This window comes from Perca fluviatilis, chromosome 6 (genome assembly GCF_010015445.1).
Source record: "Perca fluviatilis chromosome 6, GENO_Pfluv_1.0, whole genome shotgun sequence".
Classification (NCBI taxonomy): domain Eukaryota; kingdom Metazoa; phylum Chordata; class Actinopteri; order Perciformes; family Percidae; genus Perca; species Perca fluviatilis.
Window position 1 is genome coordinate 31,273,651 of NC_053117.1, and position 26,795 is coordinate 31,300,445.

Sequence of the window (26,795 nt, forward strand, 5' to 3'; positions counted from 1 at the left end):
CAGAGAATGAGGAGAAGGAGTGAAAATGTTTTTGCTCCACGAGTCCTTCAAGGTGATTAGATGAAAGAAAAGACCTGATATGAGAGAAATAAAAAAGACAAGAAGGGGGAAAAAGGAGGAATGAGGAGAGAGAGTGGAGTGTTTCCCTGAGGCGAAGATGTTTGTGTACAAATATCTCTCTCTCTCTCTCTCTCTCTCTCTCTCTCTCTCTCTTGCACACACACACACACACACACACACACCTCCCTCCCTCTCTCCCAGTCACTCAGTCAGTTGCAGCAACACGCTCACCAGGGTTGGCAGCACAAAGCAGAGTCGCTCTTTTACCACCTTGCACACACACACACACACACACACACACACACACACACACACACACAAACACACACACACAATCACTCTCACACACAACGCATTACACACTCCTGAGACACACGCTCAGACGGGAGCTGAAGCAGAACTGACGAGAGGAAGGAAGCAAGGAGGAAAGAGAGAGACCGGTAAAGAGAAGATAAGAGAAGACTAAGTAAAAGAAGAAGAAGAAGAAGAAGAGAAAGTAAAGATACATTTTGGAAAAACATCAATCAGGTAAGACCTCTTTTTTATCTCTTTCATTGACTCACTGCTTGTACTTCATTATGGCACACTATAAAAATCACTACACTACTTGACGTTTGCATCAAATAAAAAAAACAGTGTAAAAAAAGTTAATCTCACTCTGGAGGTTTTTGACCTTTTTCCTCTCTGTGTAGGTAGTTCATAAAATCACGTTTTTGGAGGCTTGTTAGTTTATGTTTTACCTTTGAGTGTACAGTACAGACGTACACAAACAGAGAAGAACAGTTGTTTGTGGTGCTTTTGAGTCACAAATGCTGACGTGAGGAAATAATGGGGTTCATTCATCAGTGCAGATGAAGTCAAGGAGTTCATTTTTTGTGTGTGCGCACCCAAGCATACACACAAAATCAGAGATAGAGTAAGATACGAGGAAAGTGAAAGCAGAAGGAAAATGCTTTCGGAGGAATTTTTGGAGTCTCTCAAAGACCACTTAGAGTCGCAGAGACTCATGGTCATCACATAAGAGCTCTTGTTGATGATTTGTTCTTGCTGAGGCCTGAGCATTTGTTCCTTTTCTTTCGGCAACGCCAGAATAAATTACTTTTGCGCTCTAAAAGAACACCAGTTTATTTTTTTTAATCAAATGTTTAGTTCAAAGGGAAGGGAAAGCTTGTTCTGCTTGTAGTTTGTATATAAATCTTATAAATTGTTTTTTGCTTTTTGACTTGAAGACTCTTTATTGATTATAATCTAGGTATTAATTAATTGGTTTGTTGGTAGTATGATGTCGCCTAGCCACCTGGACTCATACATTCTTACTCTAATTTAAAGCTTTAGTGCGTAACTTTTTTCATATTAATGAACGTCCGTTACATTCAAGCCATTGCCAAATGAGTTGATACAAAGCTAATTAATTAAGACTATCAGCTTCACAAAACACTCTCTGTATTTCTCAGCATGGCTGTGTTTAGAAGTTGTTGTCGTCCGGCGACTTTCGCACGCAGAAACTCAAGTGAAGATAATGACCTCTTCTGAAGAGTCCATGTTTTTTTAATCCTCCGTGTCCTCCTTGGCTACTAGCAACTTTGTGGAGGAGGGGTGGGGGCGCGTGCGTTATTATGGAAGGCTTGTGTCATGTGGATGCAACAACAGTGGTGTTGTCATTAATTAGAATTCCTAATGGGGGCGACAGAAACTACGCACTATAGCTTTAACCGTGTTTAAATTCAAGTAACAAAGCCTTCTAGTGGCTGTAGTGATGGTGACTCTTGTCCGTTAGCAGAAGGAGGAAGTTGGATGACATTATTGTAGAGCCAAAGTCCACAGAGGGAGGTCGAGCTGGTTGGATGTGTCAACATTACATCAGACTTTAACATGGGAGACCGCAGTTGGTTTCCTGTTACCTACCAACAGTCAACATTGGTTTCCTTTTAACCATGATGTTGATTGTTTACTAACCGTAACCAGGTGGTTATTGTAACCATGGCACCGTCTCCCCTAGATGTAGATAGGTGGGCAAACGCATTTTTGTCTCAGTACATGCATTGTCTTAGTCTGGTGTGTGTGAGTGCCGCCGCTAGCCTAACTTAGCATTTGTACTCGTTGTGAATACGCAGGCCACAAGAAGTAATTAGGTTGTTTCTTGTTGTTGTTGGCTCACTTTTACTCACGACATGCTAACAAACGATTCCATTCACTACGCTAAGCTAAGCTAGCGACTAAGACAATGCATGCACTGAGACAAAAATGCATTTTCCCACCTATCTACATCTAGGGGAGACGGTGAATAACCCTATTTCAACAAATGGTGGTGTGTTCCTTTAACAAAGTAGTCATTTTAAGCCAAACCAGGATGCCTTTTTAAATCTTAAACAAGTTGTGTTTATGCCTAAATCTAACCATCCTTAAACATAGCGTCGTCACATCATAAAACTAAATTTAACTGTGATTTGTGACGGTTTTGGAAACAATAGATAAATGATATCGTCCTGCTGATAGCACCCACGGCGCTACCATTGGGCCCGGGTGGGCCTGGGCCCACCCATTTTAGGTCCGGGCCCACCCATTTTAGGTCCGGGCCCACATTTTTAGGTCCGGGCCACCATTTTAAGTAACGCGGTTACAAGTGACGAGTTACCATCCTGCTCGGCCGCCCTCTCCACATCAAGTCCTCCCGTAGCCACACCCTCACACCAGCAAGGCAAGTAGGCTAACAGTTAGGCTAACGTTAACGTTAGTGTCTGGCTGTCTGTATGCAATGGAAACCCGTTTTTTTTGGGCTCATTTTAACTGGCCCATCCAGTTTTCTGGAGGACCACCTACAATCAAAATCCTGGCGCTGCTAGTGGCTGATAGTGGCGTCAGTTAAGAAAATGGGTCGTCCTGGAGGGCATGGACGAACAATGTATTTTGGCCTTTCATTTGGAGGATTTGTTGCGAAGACTAACGTGTAAGTCTTTTGATTTTTTTATCCCTGAACCTTTGTTGTGTTTCATTCAAAATCTCCCTTCTAATAATGTCATACATGTCTAGAGCATGATTTAGCCGAACCTTGTACACGTGACAGCTAAAACAAGGCAGTAATTCACCACCAGCAATACTTATTATGACACTCCTATGACTAATTGGTGAGTCTGTACCATTGAGAAGACAATACCTACTCTGGAGTGTCTAAAGAATTCAAACAGACGAAACACCCGGAGCAGATCCAGGTCAGAGAGGCTGTGAAGGGACAGACGTGGTGTGTTTTGTGTTTTTGACCCTCACTGTGTTTATAAAGAGCTGATGTGAGCAAAGGAGGAGGAGAGAAAGAAGAGAACAGAAGAGAGGGAGAGAGTGAAGGGATGAATGGAGTCATTGTCTGGTCTATGTGTGCTGAATGGGGGGGGGGGGGCGTGTTTTGTGTGTCTCAAAACAAACTGTGAGCAATCAGTGTGGAAAAAATCTGGATATTTAGCTGCTGAATGCTTCATGATATTCCCTTCACTGTCTTGGAGTGTTTGTTGGTGAAAAACAATGCTTTGAGAGCAGTGAGAGTGAACCAAAACAGTGAAACTATTAAAAGGTGTGTAGAGCTAAGGGGAGCTGCAGAGTCAGGCAATATTTGGTTCATCGATACAAAGCAACTTCTTTTACATACAAGCAGCTATTTAAAGGTGCAATAGGTAAGACTTATAAAACTAACTTTCTGTCATATTTGCTGAAACTGACTCTACGTTCCAGTAGAACTACATGAAGCAGGTCATTTAAAAAAAAAAAAAAGTCTGGCTCCTCTGGCACCACTTACAGCCTGTAGTGTGATTTGCAAAACTCCACAGCTCCCTGTTCAGATGCACCAATCAGGGCCAGATGGGGGTGTCTAACTGCATGTCAATCACTGCTCATGCACACGCATTCATTCTCCCTCGTGGGGGGAGGGGCTTAGGAGACCGTTTTGGGCTTTAGCAGAAAAGGGGGAGGGACTGAGAAGTTGTTGATGTTCAAATTTTTGGGCTAAATCCTGAATCTTCGCAATCCTACCTACAGCACCTTTAATCCATGTTCAATACAAAATACTGAGTACAAAAGCTTTGACTTGCTTGTGGTAAGATACAGGCTTTAAAGCAACAAAAACTAAAACAAGGTAAATCATTGCAGCTAGACTTTTACACTGAAAATCCTTCCTTTGCTTTCATATGAATGTCAATTTTAAACACCCAAAAAGTGATGTAATCGTGCACAACAGTGTGAAATGACGTCACTGTTTTGGCAAAACAAATAAACTTAAAACAAATAAACTTAAAACTTTCAACCAACACGGGTTAGTATATGAATGTTGCAATTCAAATGAATAAAACAGCCATTTAAGTGTCTCCTGAAGGAAATTCAAACAATACCTCATACATGCATTATTTCTTTTAACAAATATATGGTAAACGTCAGTTATATTACACTTCAGAAGAGTTAAAGTGCTTCACAAAGAAAAAAACAAGAGGATCACAAACTGCCAAAGCAATTAAAACGGTAAACAAGCGAATCAATTACAAAGTTATTAGAGCATAAAAGACTGTCGATAAAATGCGGACAAGCAAAGCAGCAGGGATAAACATTTCACCTTAAAGCGATTTTATGGGGTTTCATGGCTTTTTTTGCTCCTAACTGTTTCCCTCCGAATTTAATCAGTTCAATTTCCCCAATAAACTGATTAAGATTACGCATTTAGGAAGCTTCGCTGACAGAGCTTCACAGCTATAGCTTAAGACACAATCCTAATTCTGCAGAAAGCTGGCACCCTGGGGCCATGCAGAGGGAAAGAACAATTGTTTTTTTAGAACGGCACTTAGATGTATTTTCTGTTCAAAAAAAACAAAGAGATGGAGACAGTGGGGAGAAGTATGGGGGAGGAGTGGGAGATGGAGACAGTGACGATTGAGAATTAGGGACAAATCAAGCAAAGTTCGATGGAAACATGGCGAGACAGCATGAGCAAGAGCAATTTGGATCAAAAGCTAAATGGATTTTTTGGAGAAAATTAGGAACATGGGACAATTTTAGAGGGATATAAGAGCCTGAGAGCGACACTGACAAAGACGTGTCAAGTCCATGGGTGAAGGTTTGACGTGTGTGTGTGGGTGTGTGTGTGTGTGTGTAAGGGGGTCTCTGCCACCTTGGTAGCAGAGTACATTATGGCTGTTTGGGCACATTAAGGGGCATTAGCTGGAGGAGCAGCCCTGAATAATGCATGGCCTTTAAATATGAGCAGAGTGCATACGTCCTTTAAAGCGCACTGAACCGGGCTACACACACACACACACACTTTTTCAATCACTCTTACATGCTCTCAAAATCATAAAATTTGGCAAACTGGAAACGTGCATATACTGTGTGCATGTGTGTCTGTGAGCAGCTGAGTGTGTGATTAAAATATATTTAAGACACCTTCAAATTCCAGCATGCTGACATAAAAGGAGGCAGCAGACGGTCAGTGCGCTCCATTGAACGATCCTCAGGTCTAACAGGGCAGCCAATGAGCCCATTAACGTTGCGCACACACACACACACACACACACACACACACACACACACACACACACACACACACACACACACACACACACACACACACACACACACGAGTCATATTCAGATGACTTCCGACAGTTAAAACTTTTAAGTGTCTTCTATGGCGTGCTGAATTTTCTAGCCTAATCCGTTACTTAACAGTTTTGTTCCAAAGTGAGATATCACTTGACATCTACTCTCACTGAAATTACTGCAGGCATGAAAAGGAGAGTGACGTCTTCAGCAGGGGTTTATGTGTTAGCAATGTAAAGGTGAAGGTGGATTGGATGACTCTCTACTTTTATATAATTGACAGATTAATACGAGGCAACTTGAGATCTACTTTTAAAACGTACACTTCTGAAATTCTAGGTTCTTATCACAAGGTTCTACAGGTTTGTTTGTTTTTAAACCTAAAATTTGTGAATGGGCCACTGAAAATTACCACTTTTGCAACAATGTTGTTGAAAATGAAATCTGTAAGACAGACAAGAAAGCCAAATGAGCTTTGTGGAAAGCACAATTTGAATAGTTTAATGTCATAGTTTCCCACAAGAAATTAAATACAAAAAGGAGATTTCCATTCCATCCGTTATTTTAATAGTAAAAATTAAAGTTGACTAAATGTTGAGCTTTACTTCCTTTAAGCCTAAAATTGATCACATCAGAGTATCAACGTGGCCTGAAAAAGACGGTTCCATAGTAACCCGAATATTAAGTGAATTTTGATCTTCTGCAGGTTGATTTTTTATAGTGCACTTCCATCTGACTGAAAAAAAAAAAGTCTGCCTGAAAGGTTGGAAACAAGTTTTAGTTTTAGCACGAAACATAAGAACATCCTGGTATGCTCCTTTATGACAGGATGTAGTGGTGCATAAAGAGCTGGAGCCAGAGGGAGGCCATGCACTCAGGAGGTCAGTGTTAACTGTGTTTGTAAAACCTTGGGGTAGAAGTTCATCAACCTGGCAGCCGCCCGCGCTGTCAGGGTGAAGGTTCACAGTGACTCCAGCTTAGCAGACACACACACACACACACACACACACACACACACACACACGTACAATGGCCGTCACACCTCAGCAGCTCTGAGGTGACAAGAACTCCTGGTGGATGGCAGATGGAGGAAGCCAGCACGGCCACGCAATTGTAATATGTGTTATTATGGTCCCACCCTGTTTTCTGGCCAAGACCTGCAGGTGTGGACAGTCAAACCAAACTGTGACTTCATTCCCAGTTTAACCCCAGAGAAAATGAGAGAATCTTAAAATGTTGTCTTAAACCTAAAGCCAAATCTTAGAGGAGTTGATCACCATTTCACATCTAAAGCTGCTGATTTTCAGGCTGTAGCTAGGTTACGTTATTTAGGCTGCATCTAAAAACCTGTAGTCTTTCTGCAGTCAACACGACTTGAATAGCTACATGTAATCTTTTTTATTTATTAAATAATCCAATGGGAACATATCGAAGCATCCAACCACTCCGTATGCTTCAAGTGATCCTCTCTTAAACAATAAATTGCTATATGTTATGTCTGTCACAGTTTAAAAGTGATAGTACGACACACAATATTGTATTAAAGCAGTATGTTTTGAAGAAAACTAGGAATGACAGAGATACATTTGACAAAATACTGTGGATGTTTTCATAATTTTTCACAGTAAAATCTGTTGTGAATCCAAGCTGACTACTGCTGCTGGAGGTGAAGTATTTCTTTTACACTGAATTAGAACCTTGAGAAAGAGGTTACAAGCCTAAACAAACACTGTGAAGGTCGAAAAGCAACTACAATGATAACACTTTGAGAAGTTTATTGCAGATTATAGAGTTGAATGGACTCATTTCAGCTCTATTAACTATGTGATACTGCATTGATCCCTGGAGGAAAGTTTCCTTTTGTTTGCTCGCCTCCACACAGAGCTCAGAGGTCAGCTACAGAGAAGCTGTCCTGCGGCCGGCTGGGGTTCAGTGTTGAGTTCAAGGGCACAACAACAGGATTAGGTGTCTGTCGACAAAGTGGGCTCGAGCCAAAGTTTTCAGGCCGAGGGATGATCTTCCCACTCACCATGAACGGGGAACATCACTCCACCTGAGTGGAATACTGATACAGTGACAATAATGTACTACATAATTTCATAATATTGGAAAATGTGTTATTTTTAATAGAACCGTAGTTACAGGAGTAGACAAGTTTGCTAATTTAATGATGTGATGCTTGATCATAAATTTATGCTGCATTTTAATCAGGTTCCCTGAGATTTTAAGTGGTTTTCGTGGTGCATTTTAACATTTTTGATGCTTTTCTAAACTACCAAAAATCTGAATTATGGCTGAAACATGCGTAACTCTTTTTTGAACAAAAGTGATAAGCAGCCTTCAACCTCTCACATCCGTCGAAGCATTGTCTCATCCATACTGATAGTCTGCACCTCCCCCGCCCTGTCAATTAACATCAATACACCCAATCTCCCATATTGACCTCCTCTGTACAGAAACAAAGTCATTACACACAAATCCTGGCCCGCTCCCAATATTTAAGAACAAAAAAACATCCATGCGAGGTCATGGAGAGCAAACAGAAAGACTCCGGGGGGGGAGCCGTGCTTTAGATTTGCAGGGTGACCTTGATGGATTCCAGACAGTAGGAGGGAGCTCAAATCGCAAGCTGGGTGGCAATATGTGATCGTGTGTGAGGCTAGTGATGGCTCTCATTAATTCCCAGTCGCAGAAAACGGCCGGAGGACTCTGTGTGTGTGTGTGTGTGTGTGTGTGTGTGTGTGTGTGTGTGTGTGTGTGTGTGTGTGTGTGTGTGTGTGTGTGTGTGGTGTGACAGGGAGGAAGGAGGTGGTGTGTGAGGGTTAAGTATGAAGGCAATGAAGCCATTTAAGAGTCATAAAGTGCTTGGTCAATCAAAACGGCCCCCTGCTAGGCACCTCATGTCCTCCACTGTGTGCAAGTGTGTGCGTGGATGCAAGAAAAAGAGAGACCGAGTGCATGGCACGTTTCTGTGTTATGTGGGGGATTGAGTTTGTGCATCCATGTGTAGGTCTGTGTGTCATTTGTGTGTGTGTGCTGCTGAGGGGGTGAGCCAGCCAGTCGGGAGAGCTGGTGGGATACTGAGCACAAAGAGAGAAAGAAAGAAAGAAAAAAAGAATGAAAGGATGCACCATCAGTCGAGCTCTGTGAAAATGGAGCGGATGCAGTGATTAGACTGTAATTTGTCTCTCTACACTACAATGTGTTTGAGCGTGTAAATACATGTGCATGCATTTACACCTACGTCTCCGCCTGTGAGTCAGACTTTCTGTCTAATTTGAAACCACTGCAGGACTCTGTCCATAATGATTTTCCTGTTCAATTCATAGATACACTTTTGGCAACAGTTGAAACTGTCAAATTAAAGAAACTAAAGTGAGCTAGGAGTTAAACTGTTCAAACGGCATTTAATCACACAGTTAGGTACGAAAGCTCACCCTGTCCTAATGATCCACAGACACAGAAGGGAAGCGTCTTTCCTCATCTGTTGATTTTCTTCCTTCTAACACACTTAAAATAGCCTAAAGAAACTGTACTGAATGAGTATGTGATCAAATGATTAAAAAAACACATAGCATGATTAATTGACTGCACATTTCTTGTAATCATCCCAACAAAACTTTGTATTTGTGCTCCAAATCAAAAGCAAAATAAAAAATAATCTAATGTTAATTCCTGCCTTCTCTGATGATTCAGGACTCACCTGCTGTTTTTTGTTGTTTTAATCTTAAAATTTAAGATGGTAAATTTGACATGAATGCTCTAAAAGGGAGACTGCTAAGCAATGACACCATCAGTACTCTGACATGTTATTTACTCATTTCTATTTGTCTCACGGTTACTTCTGCTGAAGTTAAGCACAAATGTAATTTAAACCAATAAGACTGACATGTTTTTCCTGAAAGATCTTAACTAGTGCATCTTTAAACAGCCCAAATTATAGCTGCTAGCCAGGGTATCTGTGTCTCTGTGTTTCTGTGTTGCCTTTAGAGATGAACAGTTGCGACACCAATCAGACTAATCGCCCATTTTGGCCAACAAAGCCACCAGCAGCCGGTTTGGTTTATTACTGTCACCGTAGGGCACCGTTTGGCCGTATCACCACACCAACTGTGGCATCATCTGTAAGCACCACCACCCTCCCTCCCTCATCCCCTGATTCTCTCACTATCTTTTTCCATCCTTACTCTCAACCTCCTGGCTTTAATAATCCTTAGTCTCTGGGGTGTCCTGCCCAGGTGAGAGATTCTAAACAAACGTTGCCATGGTAAGCTAGAAGCAGGAGCTCAAACACACCTGATGATGCTGGTGCACCATTTCTTCCTCTCTGTCTCTTTCTCTACATCCATCACTCACTTTCCACTCTGCTTTCTCCAACCTCCAAATCCTCCTTTTTTCTTTTTATGTAAACACCATCTGCTTTTTCTCTCTCTTTTAGTCTCAGTTTTGTTTTTCTCTTGCATGTACAGCATTTAACCCAGAAAAGCCACAGTTCAGGACGCAGATAATATTAGGGCTCGGTGGCCCGTGATGATATTGACCAGACAACTTGCCCGCCCCCATCTGTCAGCTCACCCTCATTCCAGACGCCCATATGTACATAAGTACTACTTACAAAACGTACTGCAAACGGCACTGAATTCAGCTGAAAAAAATAAGTCGATGGTGTCTGCTGCCCCGGAGCTGCTGACCTCGCCATTGTGCCAAGAGGGACACACCCAAATCCTCCCATCCCTCTTTCCCCCAAAAACCACACACACACACACACACATACAAAACAGTCCCGCATCTCCCGAGTGTCCCGTCACTCAGTGACAGTCGGGTTAAATCCACTCTGACAGGTCAGTCTCCTCTCACTGTCAGGCCAAGCTGTCGAGGCCACTGTCACTGTGAGAGAGACGACATATGTTATGGCTGTTAGAGTGGGTGTAAACAAAGATGTCGGCTGTGGGGTGACGATAGGGAAGTGAATTAAGTGAATAAAGAGTGCCTATGAAGCTTCTTAATATTTACTTTTTTTACTTTTTTTTTTTACAAAACACCACTTGTTCACTACTCCTTAACATTTTATTCAGTCCTCCCAATATCCAATGTATGGTATTTGTAGACTATTTTACAATTACATCTCTTGGAAATATTGTACAAATGCTAAAATATTTGGAACACAGGTGCACAATCCAACTTTGGGTGATCCGGCATAATATGATTTCATTTTGTGGCACTCAATAAGTGGCACTTCAGCAAAATGACTCATTTAAATTGTCACAACTCATTGGTCACAGATATGACTCAATATTCTCTGATAAACCTTAATAAATTTAGGTATTCTCAAAACTCAGCAGGACCTATCTTTACAGTATGTCTTTATTGATGCAGAGCTGGATTTCGAACTACTCTACTATACACTAATGGCCAACAGAATGTGGAGAAATTACACCCAAATGCCCTTGAATGCATTCCAAGATTTTGGGACCTTGGTGGAGTATTTGTCTTTCTTTAGACTGAAGCCACTTTGTTAATTGAGATATTATGTCTTTCCAAATACTTTATTGTAACCTTAAACGGTGGGTAAAATATTTTTGCAAGAAGAAGAGCGGAAGACAAAGAGAGAGGATCAAGACATGAATCCCAAAAAGTGAAGTAGGGAAAGAAAGATGGCCCCATCATGTACCTGATGACCAAGCATCGCCAGGCAGGCTGCCTCTCTCTCGCTCACCTCTCCAAAACCAAATGGCACCTGCTGGGCCCTGTGCCAGGTGGGCCAGGTGGGCCATGTAAACACACACCCAGACACACACACCCCAGACATTCAGACATATGAGTAGACTGTATGCCTAGACGCTCAGGCCAAACCCCCTTTTAATTAGAACATTTACACACACACACTCTCAGCATGCTTTGCTTTTCTATTTCTCTCTCTCTCTCTCTCACACACACAAACACAGATTCCTTTGATAAAACTGGATTTCCTAATCAGACGTCCCCTGAGCACCTTCTGATAAAACAGTACTGTAGAACCCCCACTTTTTCTCCTGCACGCACACACACACACACACACACACACACACACACACACACACACACACACACACACACACACACACACACACACACACACACACACACACACACACACACACACACACACACACACACACACACACAGACACAGACACACACCAGAGAGGAGAAGGAGCAGGCGCATTTTGGTGTTTGATACGGTTGACCCAGATCTTGGAGCGTGCACGGCTGAAAATGCAAGGAGGAGGAGGGGGTATCTGGGTGTTATGCATGTGTGAGTGAATAAGATGATGAGTGGGTGAAAGGGGCGGTGGGTGAGGGCCGCTGGGCTGCTTAGAGAGTTTTTTTTTCCAAAGAGTCTAATACAAAAACCAGCGGGGGGCTGATGGGTAAAAGACGGACAGATCTCAGCAAAGGTCAGAGCGAGTGAGATAAAACACAGAGAGAGAAGTCAACACATAACGAAATGATAAGATTACATGAGGGGTGGTGAGGCTGTCAGCAGTCTGCCAGCCATGTTGGAGGTCCTTGATGGGAAGCTACTGTATTTCTAAACTCACTACATTGATGTTTAAGTGGAATTGAAAGGACATGGTTACATCTTTGTGCTGCTTTTAAAGGTGAAACATCTAATACTGACAGCTAGTGTTTAAAATAGTTACTGCTGTACAAATTCAAAATACTGGAGTGAGTCTCCCCCGCCCCCAGACTTGAAGTTGATGTTGGTTGCCAGGCTGAGACTGCAGCATCCACAACAATGTTGCTAGACGCTTGTCTCACATAGCCAGACATTACTGCACAGTGGAGTAGCTAACGTTAGATGCTAGCTATATTGACAGTCATAAAAGCCCATGCTCACGCGGAGCTCTGTACCCAACTGACAGGCACACTTTCTCAGCTTAGAATTACGGTAGGAACCGCTAAAAACACAACAACCTCACTGTCCTCTCCACTCAATGGACAGACACACCTTTTCAGCTTAGAATTACGGTGAGAACCGCTAAAAATAGCACTACCTTGCCGTCCTCTCCACCTGACTGAACACACTTTATTGTCTTAGAGTTACGTCAACAATCGCAAAACACACTGCAAACTCACAGTCCTCTCTTCCCAATTTACAGCCCCCCTCTCTTGGCTTAAAATAACTCATGTTGTTGGCTACGGCCGCTGAACAGGCTATGTTAGCTAGCAGTTAGCAGGGTTAGCATGGCAGCGTTAGCCAGGACCAGTTGGGATCACTTTACTGGCTGTGTCTCAATTGTTTTTGCAAGTGACCAACTCGGGTACTCTAGCTATATAATTCAATGTGAGTACACAAATGTTGAAATTACATAATGCCCGTCCCTTGTAGCCAAATTAGCCTGAAGCAAAGGCTTACCTGTTCAGGATGAAACTAGCCAACTCGGCGTCCTTTTGGGCGTCTCCGTTGATCCAGTCCGTCTATTTGCTGTTTTCATGGCTGTTACAGCTGTAGTGCGCTGGGTTTACGTTTTTACAGGTATATCTGGCAACCCGGCCTGGCTGTCAAACTGGGCCGTTGATAACAACACACAGGCCAAAACATAAACCGAAATTCCGTCACGGAATGAAAATTTCAAAAGGAGAAAATACTGGTATTAGCATTGTTGTCAGAAAAGACAGTATTTCAACTTAGCATGTTTCCTTAATATCTGATGGCGCAGTGGGGTCATTTTTGGATTAATTACAGTAAATATATTACATATTGGACCTTTAATTCTATACTTATTCAATCAGCACATAAACTTAGCATCTAGCTAATGGCAAATGCCCACTACAGGACTTGAGCCCTGATTTTCCACTGGCCGACACTTTTTGGAGCTCCTTGACAAAAGCCCATTTCGGAGGCAAATTGGCATTTGCTCGGTTTAAACTGTTCAAAATCCGAGAAGAGAGGATTTCATTTCCAATATGGAACATTAGCCTCTTTTAACACCATGAAAAGCATCCTGACATTTATGTCCAACTCAATTTGTATTTTTGCTCTGTAAATGTGAAAAGAGCTGTCATGGCACATACATAGTACCCTACTGGAGAATATATTTGTTGTTGCTGTTTGTCATTTCAGCTAGTTCCCCTTAAAACAATGTATCTTTACATTTAAATGTCAAAGCGAAAAGTCCACGAAGGGAGAATGTTGCCGTGGATGGTAGGGAAAACACAATGTTGGTTTCCTTCTGATAGCCAACGTTGGTTTCTTTTGACGATGATCATGGGCGTCAGATTAGAAAAAGCTTGCATGTGTCGTTCTAGACGGCATGGACAAATAACATATTGCACACGTACCAATATTGCATATTTGGTTCAAGAATATAAAAGAGTATAATATAATACTGGTATTAGGTATTTTGCTTGTGCACATGATATCATTATGGATGCCCATGCATGCTTTTGCAGCACAGACAACCTTCTGAGAGAGAGAGATAAAGAGAGAGGAAGAAGCTCTTGTCAGGACCTACCTTGGTTTTTCACCCTTTTTATGTATTCTTCTTTACTCTGAATCCCTCTCAGCAAAAGATCAAATCTTCCACTCATGCGGATCACTAAGCATGTGTCTCCCCAGGCCCCGTACCTGGTGCAGGGTGCCTCGAACTCCTCACACAATAGACAGAGTGCCTGGAAGAGGCTTCAATAGAGACAGGAAAGTGTTTTCACTCTCTTTCATCTTATCTATGAACTTTGAAAGACCTGGCATTAGATAGGAAGCTTTGTTGGGCTTTAAAGGACTTTTGTAACATATTGTGTTGGGAAAAGGAGAAAACTGGACTTGTAGAAACTCTTGAGCATCTTTATTCATATAGCAAGAAACATCTTAGACCACCATCCAAATCCTTACTGTTCATTGTCCTCCATCTTTTCTGTGTAATAACTGAGGGACGCAGGAAGAACGCCTGCGGTTGGCCTGATCTGGAAGCATGACTGATTCCCATCTTTCTTAGATGGCTTCATCTATTTTCAATACAGACCCCCATCCGAGTATTGGCCATCTTCTCACCGGGCGGGTAATGTGAATGGAATGGACAACAGGACCAGCCTTGTTACATTTAGGTTTTTATTCTGAAAGGCAATCACGCCTGTGGATGTATGCCGTAATCAGCAAGCGAGATTGGTCGAGTGGGACACAAGAAGGTATATGGAGAGAGAAAAAGAAAACTGAGAAGGTGCGGCTGAGGTGGAAGTTTGGATGTAAAGAAAGATAAATGGCTGAGGAAATGAAGGTGAGACCCAACAAATAAAAAGGAATAGGAAGGAGTCCAGAGTGTGAAAGAGAGATGGATGAGGGGGAAATGAATGAAAGAAAAAGGATGGAGGCCAGAGAGAGTTTTATCAGACTCTCACAGCCTTGGTGATATGACAGGCTTGGCAATCCAAGGCATTTCACCATGCCACCCCCTACCAGGGACAATCTTCCTTGCTGACACACACACACACACAAACACACACACACACACACATCCTGCCCTACCGCCTGTCTCCTCCTTTCCTGCCACCCTCCGTCTCTCTGTACAGGATAATCCCCCCCGCTCCCCTCCCAAATACCGTCGCTCAGTAAAAAGATATTTCCAAGGGCCAGGATCGGAGGCAGTTGCATGCTGCGTGCTCGCACAAAAGGCAAAGGCACACATGCAGATGAGACAATATATACACGCACACACACACACACACACACACACACACACACAGACACACACACACACACCAAAATGTATAAGATAAGACACTCCCAGTACCCAGATGACAGCATCTGCCTTTCACAGATAATTACACTCCACCCTCCCCTCTTCTAATTTTTTTCTCTCTATCCCAGTCTTTTCCAGCCTGGATAGATATTTGTTTTTGTCAATATGGAGAATTCACGCATCGTCGAAAATCCTGGCATTATTTTTGTTGTTTGTACTCCCTATCCATGCAGGCTAATGTGAATTACAAGGAGAGATGAGCAGGAAAGACACGGACTTGCAATAACTCATGTGAGCCTCATTGAGCAGGGCTAAGAGGCTAACTCAGAGCTCACATGGTGATGATAAAAAGAGCTGTCCAGCTGTTAAGTGGCGCTAATAACGTCGGCCATTTTGCTTTGTGCCATTTACCCTAAAAAAAGCCACACATGAAGTATCCTACAATCCTAATTTTAACATGTGTGCAGACAATTCGATTATTTGTAGAACACCACCTTATACAAAAGCAATTCAAAGTGCTGTACATAGTGATAAAACAGTAGAAAATAAAAAATAAAAACCACACAGACAGGAAACAATATTCACACACACACACACACACACACACACACACACACACACACACACATACCAAAGATACCATGAGTAACAAAGTAGTTAAACTAGCAGCCCGGTCTCATGGAAGTTCGTGTAAATGTGACGTTATTTGAATCTATTGATACGTGTTCACGGAGACGTTTTTGTCGTTTTTTACGTGGTGGACAACACGAAAATGTGAACTAATGTATTTCAATGGGAAGCATATTTCGTGGCCACAGCACGAAATTGTAGGGAGTAATATAAAAAGCCGCGTAGGGAGGTTGGTAGGGGTGGTGGATGGGTCAAACAACACAGGACTTTCACCCGAGCAAGCGGGGATCGCGTCCCGTTTGCGGCACTTTGTTTCCCAGGGATGGCGTCCCTGCGTGTGGCGTTTTGTCCCGCGTGTTACTGTGGCGCGTCTCCCGGCGTTTAAGCGCCCCCCTTTCCCGTGCGTGCGCTCTTTCCTGTAAGTTTTTCCTAAACCCAACCTCCGCCATCCCGTTTATTGTGGGCGTCCCCAGCGGGCCGCCTGGTCGCGGGCCGTCTTCGCGGGCGCCTCCTGGCTGATGGAGCGTCCTTTTCGGCCACCTCCCGGCGGGTCCCCAGCGGGCCGCCTCGCGGGTGCCTCCCGGCTTATGGAGCGACCTTTTCGGCCGCCTCCCGGCGTCCTTTCCCCGAGAAAATAATGTGACATTTACACGTAAAAAATAACGTGACAGTTACACGTAAAAAACGAGAAAAACGTCTGCGTGAACACGTATCAATAGATTAAAGTGCCCATATTATGAAAAAATCACTTTTTCTGGGATTTGGGGTGTTCTTTTGTGTCTCTGGTGCTTCCACACACATACAAACTTTGAAAAAAATCCATCCATGCTGTTTTGAGTGAGATACGGTTTCTGAATGTGTCCTGCCTTCAGTCTCCTAGTGAGCTGTTCAAAATCGGCTCGGACTGTGACGTCACAGTCCGAAATGAGCTGGCTAACCACAACCGTTAGCTCGTTAGCATGCTAACCGTTAGCATTAGCATGCTAACGCTAATGCTAACGCTAGCATGCTACATCGTTCTCAATAGCAAAGCACTGCTACAACACACACAAGTTCACCATAATCTACAAAAGAACTACTTACATGTGCGCCCTCATTTAGAAGTCTCCCAGCTAATCCTGCCTTGTAACTGACCAAAGTTGGAGAAACAGCCTTTCTTTTACTGTCTCTAGAGTTAGCTAGCTGACATGATCTACATCTGAACTACTGAGCATGTGCGAGTGCAATCAAAGATAGTACAGAAGAAGAAGATGAAAAGAGGTCTCACTCTGTAGCTAAAACAGAAACCAGGTGAAAAGAGGATCTGCAGCAGTGAGAGAGAGCTGTGCAGTACAACAAAAATATGGTGTTTTTTGAAAATTAAACCATGTAAACCTATTCTGGTACAACCTTAAAATACAGTTATGAACCTGAAAATGAGCATAATATGGGCGCTTTAAGAATAACGTGGACATTAACACGAACTGCCGTGAGACCGGGTTGAAACTAGACAGAAATGCCTCAAGTGTTAAGTGTATAGTTATGTTTTTGAGGCATGTGTCAACAAGAGTAGTAACTGCACAAATGAACTAAATTAAAAAGGTTTTGAAAACAAAATAGTTCGAAAAACAGTGAAGAAAGTCCTACAAAAATGTATATTCATTTCCCAGAAAAAGTTTCAATGCAGCAGAACTGTTAGAAAGTGAATTAAGCACATGATCCTTGTAGCTGTTTCTCATTTTTAAATCCAAACCTGTCTCATTTCTAATTCGTCAAGATTAAAAGTTCATTCACTCAAAAAATGATTTCAGGGCAGAAATGTGTTTTATTTATGAGCACAGCTGAAAGGCTGCTGCAGGGCATCCCCCATTAGCATGGTGCCAGGTTTGTTAGCGGATCCATAAACAGGGACAGATTCAAACGACTCACAAAGAGAGACAGGAACAGGCTGAAGAAAACAGAGAACAAAAAGGTGAGGGTTGAAGAGGACAAGGAAAGGTGAGAGGGAGGGTGGGAGGAGGTGGAGGAGAGAGAGGAAGGCCATGAGGTGAGGTGGAAGCGAAGCAACTTGACAGCAGGGGAAAATTCCAGCTTACAGAGGAGTCACAAGGGACTCACGCAACCACTTAATACAAGGCATGTGTCTCGCTGTGCAACACACAAACCTCCCAAAAGATATCTCTTTGTTTCAGTTGCTCCCTCTCATATTCACACACACAAACTGTACACACTCTACACTGTGATTGGCATCAGCCCACAGTTTGCCACTTCACATCAAAATGATGACTGTAGATGCTCTGAATCTGGTGTTCTCTTTGCTCACTGCCAGCAGCCAATGTACATGAGGCAGAGTTCATTTATAGGACATTTGATGCTAGTCGAATTTTCAGATATCAGATATATCAGTACCGGTGTATACTGTATGTCAGACAATATGTACAAATTGCAGTACATTGACTAGAGAGCACTGACAACTGTAAAATGTCCTTCTCAATATGTATCTTTGTAAACAAAACAAAATCTAAGGCATCAGTGTCAAGATTGTTAGAAATGATTGAATACATTCTGCCAGGATTATGGTTTTATCAATATAAAGGGGAAACGCTATGGATATGTTGTCGCAAAATGTTAATACCGTTGCGTGCAGCACATAAATGTATCTCGTCCCACACTAGGAAAAGAAATGTGCCTGGGTGCATAATCCAGGCACATTTCTTTCCCTCAAAGTGCAATTGCAAAACACATACGTATGTAGTATATAAATGTCATTTCTATGAGACAGGATTGGTCTGATGTAAAATAGAAAAGGGCTGGTGTGACATTTGAACGCACAGCCTGGTTGTTTATGCTGCTGTAGTCTGGTGCATTGTACAACACAGTGATTGGACACTGCAAGAAACAAAACAGTATCGTTTTTAATGCCAACTGTGCAAACTCACAAATCCTGCTAATCTATCGGAGCTTGCACAAAGAAAGAAACACATTCTTCAGTTTGGCTGGAACTGGTCAGAGTTTGCACCAAAACACGACATGCATTCTTAGATCCATCGGTTGTACAGCCTTCAGTTGAAGTGAATGAGACACGGAGCACCTTTAATCTGAAGAAAACATCCACTGAGAATCGGTTGAGCTCTGCAGCTGCAAGCCAGACCAAATCAGGGAACTATGTAGAGCAGTTTAGATGACGACAACAAGCCACCCAGCTACATATGGAATTTTAATTGGGCACTGTATTTGGTTTTGCCGTACTGATTGATTAAAGGGTATTCCGGTAATTTTGGTCTTCACTGGGAGCCTTGCCAGACCACAGCGAGTGATGACTGTGTGAGGCGAGCATCATTGTGGTGATGTCTTGAAATATTTTGGAAGAAAAATTAAATGGCTTAAAAATCTGTTAGATGTAGTTTGTTTGAAGTTAAATGACTATTTGGTTTCAGCTTTTTTTTTTGACAACCCGGGTGACTATTTTCATGCACTTTTTGAGGGATAGCAATGGATTCTGTTAAGTTTTCACATCTTATCTGCATGTGTGACGAAAAACTTGAATGTACTAAAACTTGGATCATCAAGTGCAGTCTCTAAATTCTCAACTATGACTTTGCAGAAAAAAAGTCAAAGGGGATAAAAACAACATTCAGCTCTTTTCATAATAAAATACAGAAAGCTGGCCTTGATTTTTTTTATATTAAATCAAAAATATTGGGACCTTTTTAACTTTAACATCAACTGTCTAACAAAGAAGCAACGAAGAAGGTGAAAAAATATTTTGTACCTTTTAGAATCAGTGAGGAAGCCTATCCTCACTGATAACTGCAACACTGTAGTGAACACTCACCACGCCTAACTCCTACATCAACAAACCACACACTGCTTTACATCGAAACTCCCATTCACAATCAACGAGGGATGGCAAAGGTTGCAACATCTATGACGACAATGTCACCAAGCCAGGGGATAGCACAGTAGGTCGGGGGTGCCGCGATGCTCCCTGAAGGTGCAATTAGCACTCCACTACAGGAACAACCCTAGACAGGGTGTGTCCTCTGAATCAGAACATTGGATACACTAATTAATAACTCAGTCACATCAGGGCGGCTTCAACACAATAACAACAGAAACAACAGGAAAAGCAGAAGAACAGAAGTGGAAGGGTTTAGTGTTTTGCTAACAACTGTGTTTGAAAGAAATCCTCACTAAAAGTTTTTAACACTGTTAAAAAGTTGCTGCAAGCAATTTAATTCAACCATTTTTATGCTGTGTATTTTGTTATTTACCTGCCCCTACACTGACAAAATACAATATTTCCAGGGCCGCTACAATGCAGTTTTATAACATAATCACAGAAAAAGTCAGATTTTTCTTCTAGTCCTTAAAAGTCAAAGAGCAAAAGCAGGGAGAAGTTAATCACATAAGATTCCAACATACCAATATCTTCCTCCAAAGCCGATTTAATAGACCAGAAGGCATTGAAAATGTTCTATTACTTTATCTTGACTGAAAATGACTCACTCTCCAGCTCTTACTATATGTCACCGCCTAGAGACCTTTCTGACAGTGGACACAGGACAGAAAAGGCACAGGTGTAAGTAATGACATTAACGACGGCTCTGCACCATAATTCGACTGTGGCCATTGTTAGTCTGATTAGTTACACCTGTAAAAAAAAATGGTCTAGACCTTCAGCTGAATGCAACACGCTCATACAGTAACTGATCCACTTTTCACACCAAAGGCAGAATATCAGATCTTAAAGCAATACTAAAGCACTTTTCCGCTTCGGTCCCCCTAGAGGTTGGAAGCGGGATTGTCCATTACCACTGTTGTAATGATCGGCTAGCGGATCTGTAGTTCAAATGAGACATAATGAGACATTACGACAGCGGTAATGGACAATTCCGCTTCCAACCTGTAGGGGGACTGAAGCGGAAAAGTGCCTTAGTGTTGCTTTAAAAAAATAGTTTTGGGAAATTCACATAAACCCTCCCTTGAAACCACAACTTGTCATTTTTACACGCCAGTTTTTGTACGGATAAAAATAAACAAGAAATAACATGTTAACTGGTGAGCTTTAGAGGTGCTGGTAGGCAGATTCTTTTTTTAACTTTTGGACAGAGTGAGTAAGCTAAGCTAACCATCACCTGGAGACTTCCCTCCCCTATAAAATGCCCCCATAAGTTGTTTGTTCAAGCAGCAATTAAAACGCATATTTCCGTTTATAGTGGCCGCCGCACCCTCTAGTGGTCGTAACAATTATGATGGGAGCAAAGTAGGAAGTAAGGTGACGAAGTATTTGAGCAACAAAATCCCGTGCAAGGAGGTTACGTTGGGGTGTGGATGGATCAAACAAACACAGGACTTTCACAACAAACAGAACAAAAGTGGGAAAACATATTAACTACGTAATTTTCTGCGTCATGTGCATAACCAGAAGTAAAGTAACGTAAAATATGTACTGACTTTAGTCTATATCCACAACCTTCTACTTCCGGGATTGCTCTGCTGTCGCAGGAAATTCCACTGGATGCATGTCTTTTCGGCAATGTCCGTTTCCTTCCGCCTTCTTTGTGTTGGAATTTTAAACTCCGGTCCATTCATGGACTATGGAGGACTATGGTTAATTGCTCCTCAGATCTCTGCAGGATAAATCCAGACAGCTAGCTAGACTGTCTTTTGCATGACTAAAACAACTTTTGAACGTACACGTTCCACCAAAACAAGTTCCTTCCCGAGGCTATTTTGCAGCGGCTCCATGCGGAGCTTAGCGCAGCCCATTACGACTGTGATTGGTTTACAAAAATGCCAATAAACCAGAGCAAGTTTTTCTCCCATCCCGGAATGCTGTGTGGACTAGCCAGACCCTCCTTTGCAGCGCTTTGGAGGACTGGCCAAAGTGAGACTATACTGATTTTGACCACATTCTTTTTCTAAACTTAATTAACTTAAATAAACAAAAAGTTTTTGTGCCTAAACCTAACCAAACTGCAACCGTTTCACAACATTACCAGTGTGTTTAAAGCAAACGTTAAGTTCTTTGGTTTACATATAAGGATGGAAAACACTCCTGTAGGTCGTATTTCCTGCCACCACTAGAGGCACTAATTTATGAAGCGCTCCTATGGGTCGTGTTCGAGGGTAGGAATACACAACCTATATCGTTGTATGGTTTGGAGAACTTGTTGGTCTCCTGGCCCGAGATTCATATTATCTGTACAAACACGAGAGTGGTATCGATCCTCTCATCTAACTCTCTGCGTGAAAGCAAATAAGTGTCTTGAGTCACTCTTCATAGCTTGTAGATCATTTTGGTCAGGCCCATTGACAGCAATAATAAGCTCATGCAAAAATAAATCCTGTCATCACTCAGAAACAACAGCAGAAACAGTTTTAGCAAACCTCTGTGTCACACTAATATTCTTTAAAACACTTTCACCCCAAGGTGATGTGAAGAAGAACTTCAGCCTCTGCTCTGTGGTTAAGCAGCTGATCAGTTCTGTTCGAACACATGGGGGTCTATGTACCCAGCTCAAGGGCAAGCCGTTGTTATAAGAAGACTAAGAAGCCTAAAAAAAAGGGTTGATCACAGGTCTGTTTTTTTTGTTTTGTTATTTGATGCTCAGCTGAAAAAAAATCAGTCTTGGATGAAGGATTGCTTGATTCTTTTGATTAAAAAAAATTGTGTTATCTTACTTTCTAACATTTTGAAACACACACAATTAAACTCAACCCCATGCGACAGCATTCTGACATTCAGGATTTACTGCAACTTGTCTTCTATACTGTAAAATGGTTCAGCTGAACTCAGAGAGGTGTTAGTGCTCCTTGGGGATGCCCTAAACCTCATAACAGCATTAATTTTAAATGCATCTCCTCTCTATGTGCTTTAGATGTAGATTAATATTTCAATATATTCTGTCCATAATCACATCACAGCCCTATATTCTGAGCTGAAACCACCACTGCTTAGACTGGGACTTTGTAAAATGGCACATTAAAGTGCAAAGCCGTTTCAGTCAGACATATGGGATCATGAAACAGTTGAGCAAGCATGTGTGCATGGAGCGACTGCTGGAGCTGTGTGAGATGAAAAGAAAGTGATGCACACTCTACATCCTCCCCCGGCTTAAAAGGAAACATTTTTACATTTCTATATTTCTGTGCAGAAGGTGACTTTATTCGGTCCTGTGCATCTTCAGAACGCATGCATGTTGTCATGTGATAACAGGGCTGTATTTAGGGTTGGGTATCGTTTGGGTTTTTTTCGATTCCGGTGCTAAATCGATACTTTTAAAACGGTGCCGGTGCCTAAACGGTGCCTGAACCGGTACTTTTTGCATAAAGTTTAAAAAAAAAGAAGACATTTTTTTTTTATAATTTAATAATAATGTAATAACTATAACAATAACAATAACTTATTTCACCAGTAAATTGCTGTTGAACCCCAGATGGGAAAAGGGTATTTTACAATTACTGTGAATGCACCACGAGGCTACCTGTTTTAAGTGAATGCACCGTCTGTGTTGTTTAATTCCGACAACGGCAGCTGCAAGTGAACGCACCGTCTGTGTTGTTTAATTCCGACAACGGCAGCTGCGAGTGAACGCACCGTCTGTGTTGTTTAATTCCGACAACGGCAGCTGCAGGTGAACGCACCGTCTGGTATATCTATGAATTGCGACAACGGCAGCTGCTGCGCTGCAGAGCAGACTGTTACATCCCGCTGTTGAAGTCCTCCACAGTGAAATACAGTCACACTTTACACTGTTTAACGTTAGCTGTCAGCATTTTACCGGTGTTTAATCCAGCTGCTAGCTAAAGGTAGGCTAACGTTACATGCTGTCAGTTGTAGTGTAAAGTCAAGCACCGAAATGAGGCACCGAAACTTTCGTTCTTATTCGGTCTCGTCGGCACCGGTTCCCTATTGGCACCGAGTTTCGGTACCCAACCCTAGCTGTATTGTATATAAAATATTTTTTTTACTTGATCACTTTAATTTGATGCTTATGGGGAGCCTGGATAGCGCACCTGCTAGAGTGTGCACCCCATGTAAAAAAGTGTCAGTCCTTGTCACAGCGGCTGCAGGTTTGACTCCGACCTGCGGCCCTTTGCTGCATGTCATTCCCACTTTCTCTCCCCTTTTACATCTTCAGATGTCCTATATGATGAAGGCCTAAAATGCCCAAAACAAAAAAAAATTGACGTTTATACAGTTCAAATTCTTATATAGAAGTCATTAAGAGTATGTTCCAGTCTGCCTGTTTTCACGTACATTAAAGAGCACCTCATATTGCTTGTTTATCAGCAGAATTTATCACTTCTCCACCTTGTTTTTCTACCACAGGGCCAGTATTACAGAGGAAAGTGGTATAGTTAGACACCAAAAGTGGACAATAACCTTTTTTTTTCTTGGCTCATAGGTTATCCAATTGAAGAGCTTCCTCCTAAGGCCTCCTGCTGACTGATAACAAGCACAACTCTGTACAAGTGTGGGAGCTTAATGAGTTTGTGCACATAACCTCCACGCCACCTCTGTGTGTGTTTGTTTGGCACCATGCTGTGGACAGTGATACTAGCGCTGCTGCTGCTTCTGCTGCTGCAGACTCAGCTGTCTGTGTGCTTAAGGGAATTACGCAGCGGGGGTTCCAGCTCCCCTGCCTACTCCTCTTCATCATCCTCTTCCTCCTCCACTTACAATGCCACCCAGCAGCGGCTGCCCGGAGTGATTATTATTGGCGTGCGAAAAGGCGGCACCAGAGCCCTGCTGGAGATGCTCAACCTGCACCCAAATGTGGAAGTGGCAAAGGCCGAGGTAAACGACCATTACTGTTGCTTTATGATTGTATTCTCACCAGTGGTGGACAGTAACTGAGTAGATTTTGATGTAGTATTTCAATCTTCTGTTACTTGGCTCATGATAGTATAAGCGTGGACAGTGTTTTTTGCCAAGCGTTTTCAATTAATACATCAAATTCAACCTGTAAAAATGTTTAGGTGAATTTGTGTCCCACTCTCTTTGAACTTTTCCCCTAAAATCCTAGTAAGGCATACATGAGAACAAAGTCAGCACGGCCTATATACAGTTTGCAGTGCACTTACATGATTATGAATGATGACGGCCTGTCCCGAAGGAGATGCACAGAGAGAAATCCTAATCAGGGTAGTTTGAGGTGAGGACTGCAAAGTTGGAAAGCTGGCGTGAAAGAAAATAGATTGGTTTGGACAAGATGGGGACAAAATGAATAGAACTCAGTGTCTCATAGAAACATTCCTCATCCCTACAGGTTTTCAACACCACTGCACCAAGAAGAGACATCTTATGGACAGGCTGCTTTCCTTGTCTTCATTAACACCACCTTCTGTCCCCCTGTCAGGTGCACTACTTCAACGTGGAGGAGCACTACCGCCGAGGCCTGGCCTGGTACCGAGCCCAGATGCCCTTCACCCTCCCTGGACAGCTGACAGTGGAGAAGACCCCTGGCTACTTCGCGGCCCCTCAGGTTCCTGTACGTGTCTGGGACATGAACCCCGCCGTCCGCCTGTTGCTCATCGTCCGGGACCCGGCCGAGAGGCTGGTCTCTGACTACACCCAGGTCCTCCACAACCGCCTGACCCGCCACAAGACCTACCAGCCTCTAGATGAGCTCCTGATCCACAAGGGCCACATTGACCCTGGGTACAAGGCGCTGCAGAGGAGCCTGTACCACCAGCATCTGGCCCGCTGGCTGGAGGTCTTCCCCAGGGAGCAGTTCCACGTGGTGGACGGCGACGCGCTCATTCGGGATCCCTTCCCTGAACTGAGGAAGGCTGAGAGGTTTCTGGACCTGCCGCCCAAGATAAGCCCCAGCAACTTCTACTACAACACCACCAAGGGCTTCTACTGCCTCCTGTCTGCCGGACACGACAAGTGCTTGGACGAGTCTAAAGGCAGGCCGCATGCGCCGCTGAGCACCCAGGCCTTTAAGAAGCTTTGTCGCTACTTAAGGAAGCCTAACAAGTTGTTCTTTGAAATGGTGGGGAGGTCCTTTTCCTGGTGCTGATCCAGTGGTGAAAAGCAACTGTGAAGAAGACAAAACACCTCCTGCACGATTCCAACACATTCAGGGACACAGAAGGAGCAAGAAACTGTGGTTTGTGTGTTTTTGTAGGTAGATGAGTGGCAAGATTTTAGTTCAATTAAAGTCATAAACATCTCTTGTTGTTGATACCTACTCAGGTATAAATGTGGCCAACAAAAGCAGCACATCTGTGTGTGAGAATATGTGGGGAATTCAAACTGCTCGTGTTGAACACGTGGCCAACACAGTCCTTTACCATGACCGATACTGGTGCCTCCTTGGTTGGATAGACTCACTTGACGAAGCTACGACAACCGTGCCATACGCAGGTCTGAAAGTCAAAACACGTGCTCATTTGTAGGGTGTTAAAAGAAAATGTGCAGACTTTGAAGTGATGTATAAATAGACAAGTGGTGAAACGATGGTTGAATGACTGAATTGTTGCACTATGAACTCTGATTGCATTAAAAAAAGAGGTTCAATGTTCAATGTAGACAATTTTTAAACGGAAACTTTCTTGCTTTGATTTCTCTCAACAGTTGTAACATGTTTGTGTGTTTGTAAAAAAAATATTGAGTTGAGTCATCTTGATTACTTCATTATTTTTTTTATTTTACAAGGCTGACTTTTAGATGTTCAGTAAAAAATATCATTTTTTAAGCTTTTTTAAAAGTAGCCAACTTGAAAACTTGTTTTTGGTTTCTCTTTACTTTCAAGGCCAATGTATCGCTAGTTTGTGTTTTTTCAAGACACCCTTCTAATAAATGTGTTCAGTCCTACAGTC

The 26,795-nt window shown here is 42.6% G+C and overlaps 1 protein-coding gene across 2 annotated transcripts; it reads left to right on the forward strand.

The window, feature by feature from the left end:
• The first annotated feature begins 247 nt into the window (after nucleotides 1–247).
• hs3st1l2 (heparan sulfate (glucosamine) 3-O-sulfotransferase 1-like 2) lies at nucleotides 248–26,795 on the forward strand. 2 transcript variants are annotated; one of them, XM_039803819.1, is made up of 3 exons: nucleotides 248–588; nucleotides 24,374–24,765; nucleotides 25,328–26,795. In XM_039803819.1, exons 2-3 carry the CDS (start codon nucleotides 24,508–24,510, stop codon nucleotides 25,991–25,993), a joined length of 924 nt encoding a protein of 307 aa, XP_039659753.1. In that variant the 5' UTR covers nucleotides 248–588; nucleotides 24,374–24,507; the 3' UTR covers nucleotides 25,994–26,795. The 2 variants fall into 2 exon arrangements, with proteins under 2 accessions (XP_039659753.1, XP_039659754.1); XM_039803820.1 differs by lacking the exon at nucleotides 248–588 and adding an exon at nucleotides 23,754–23,774.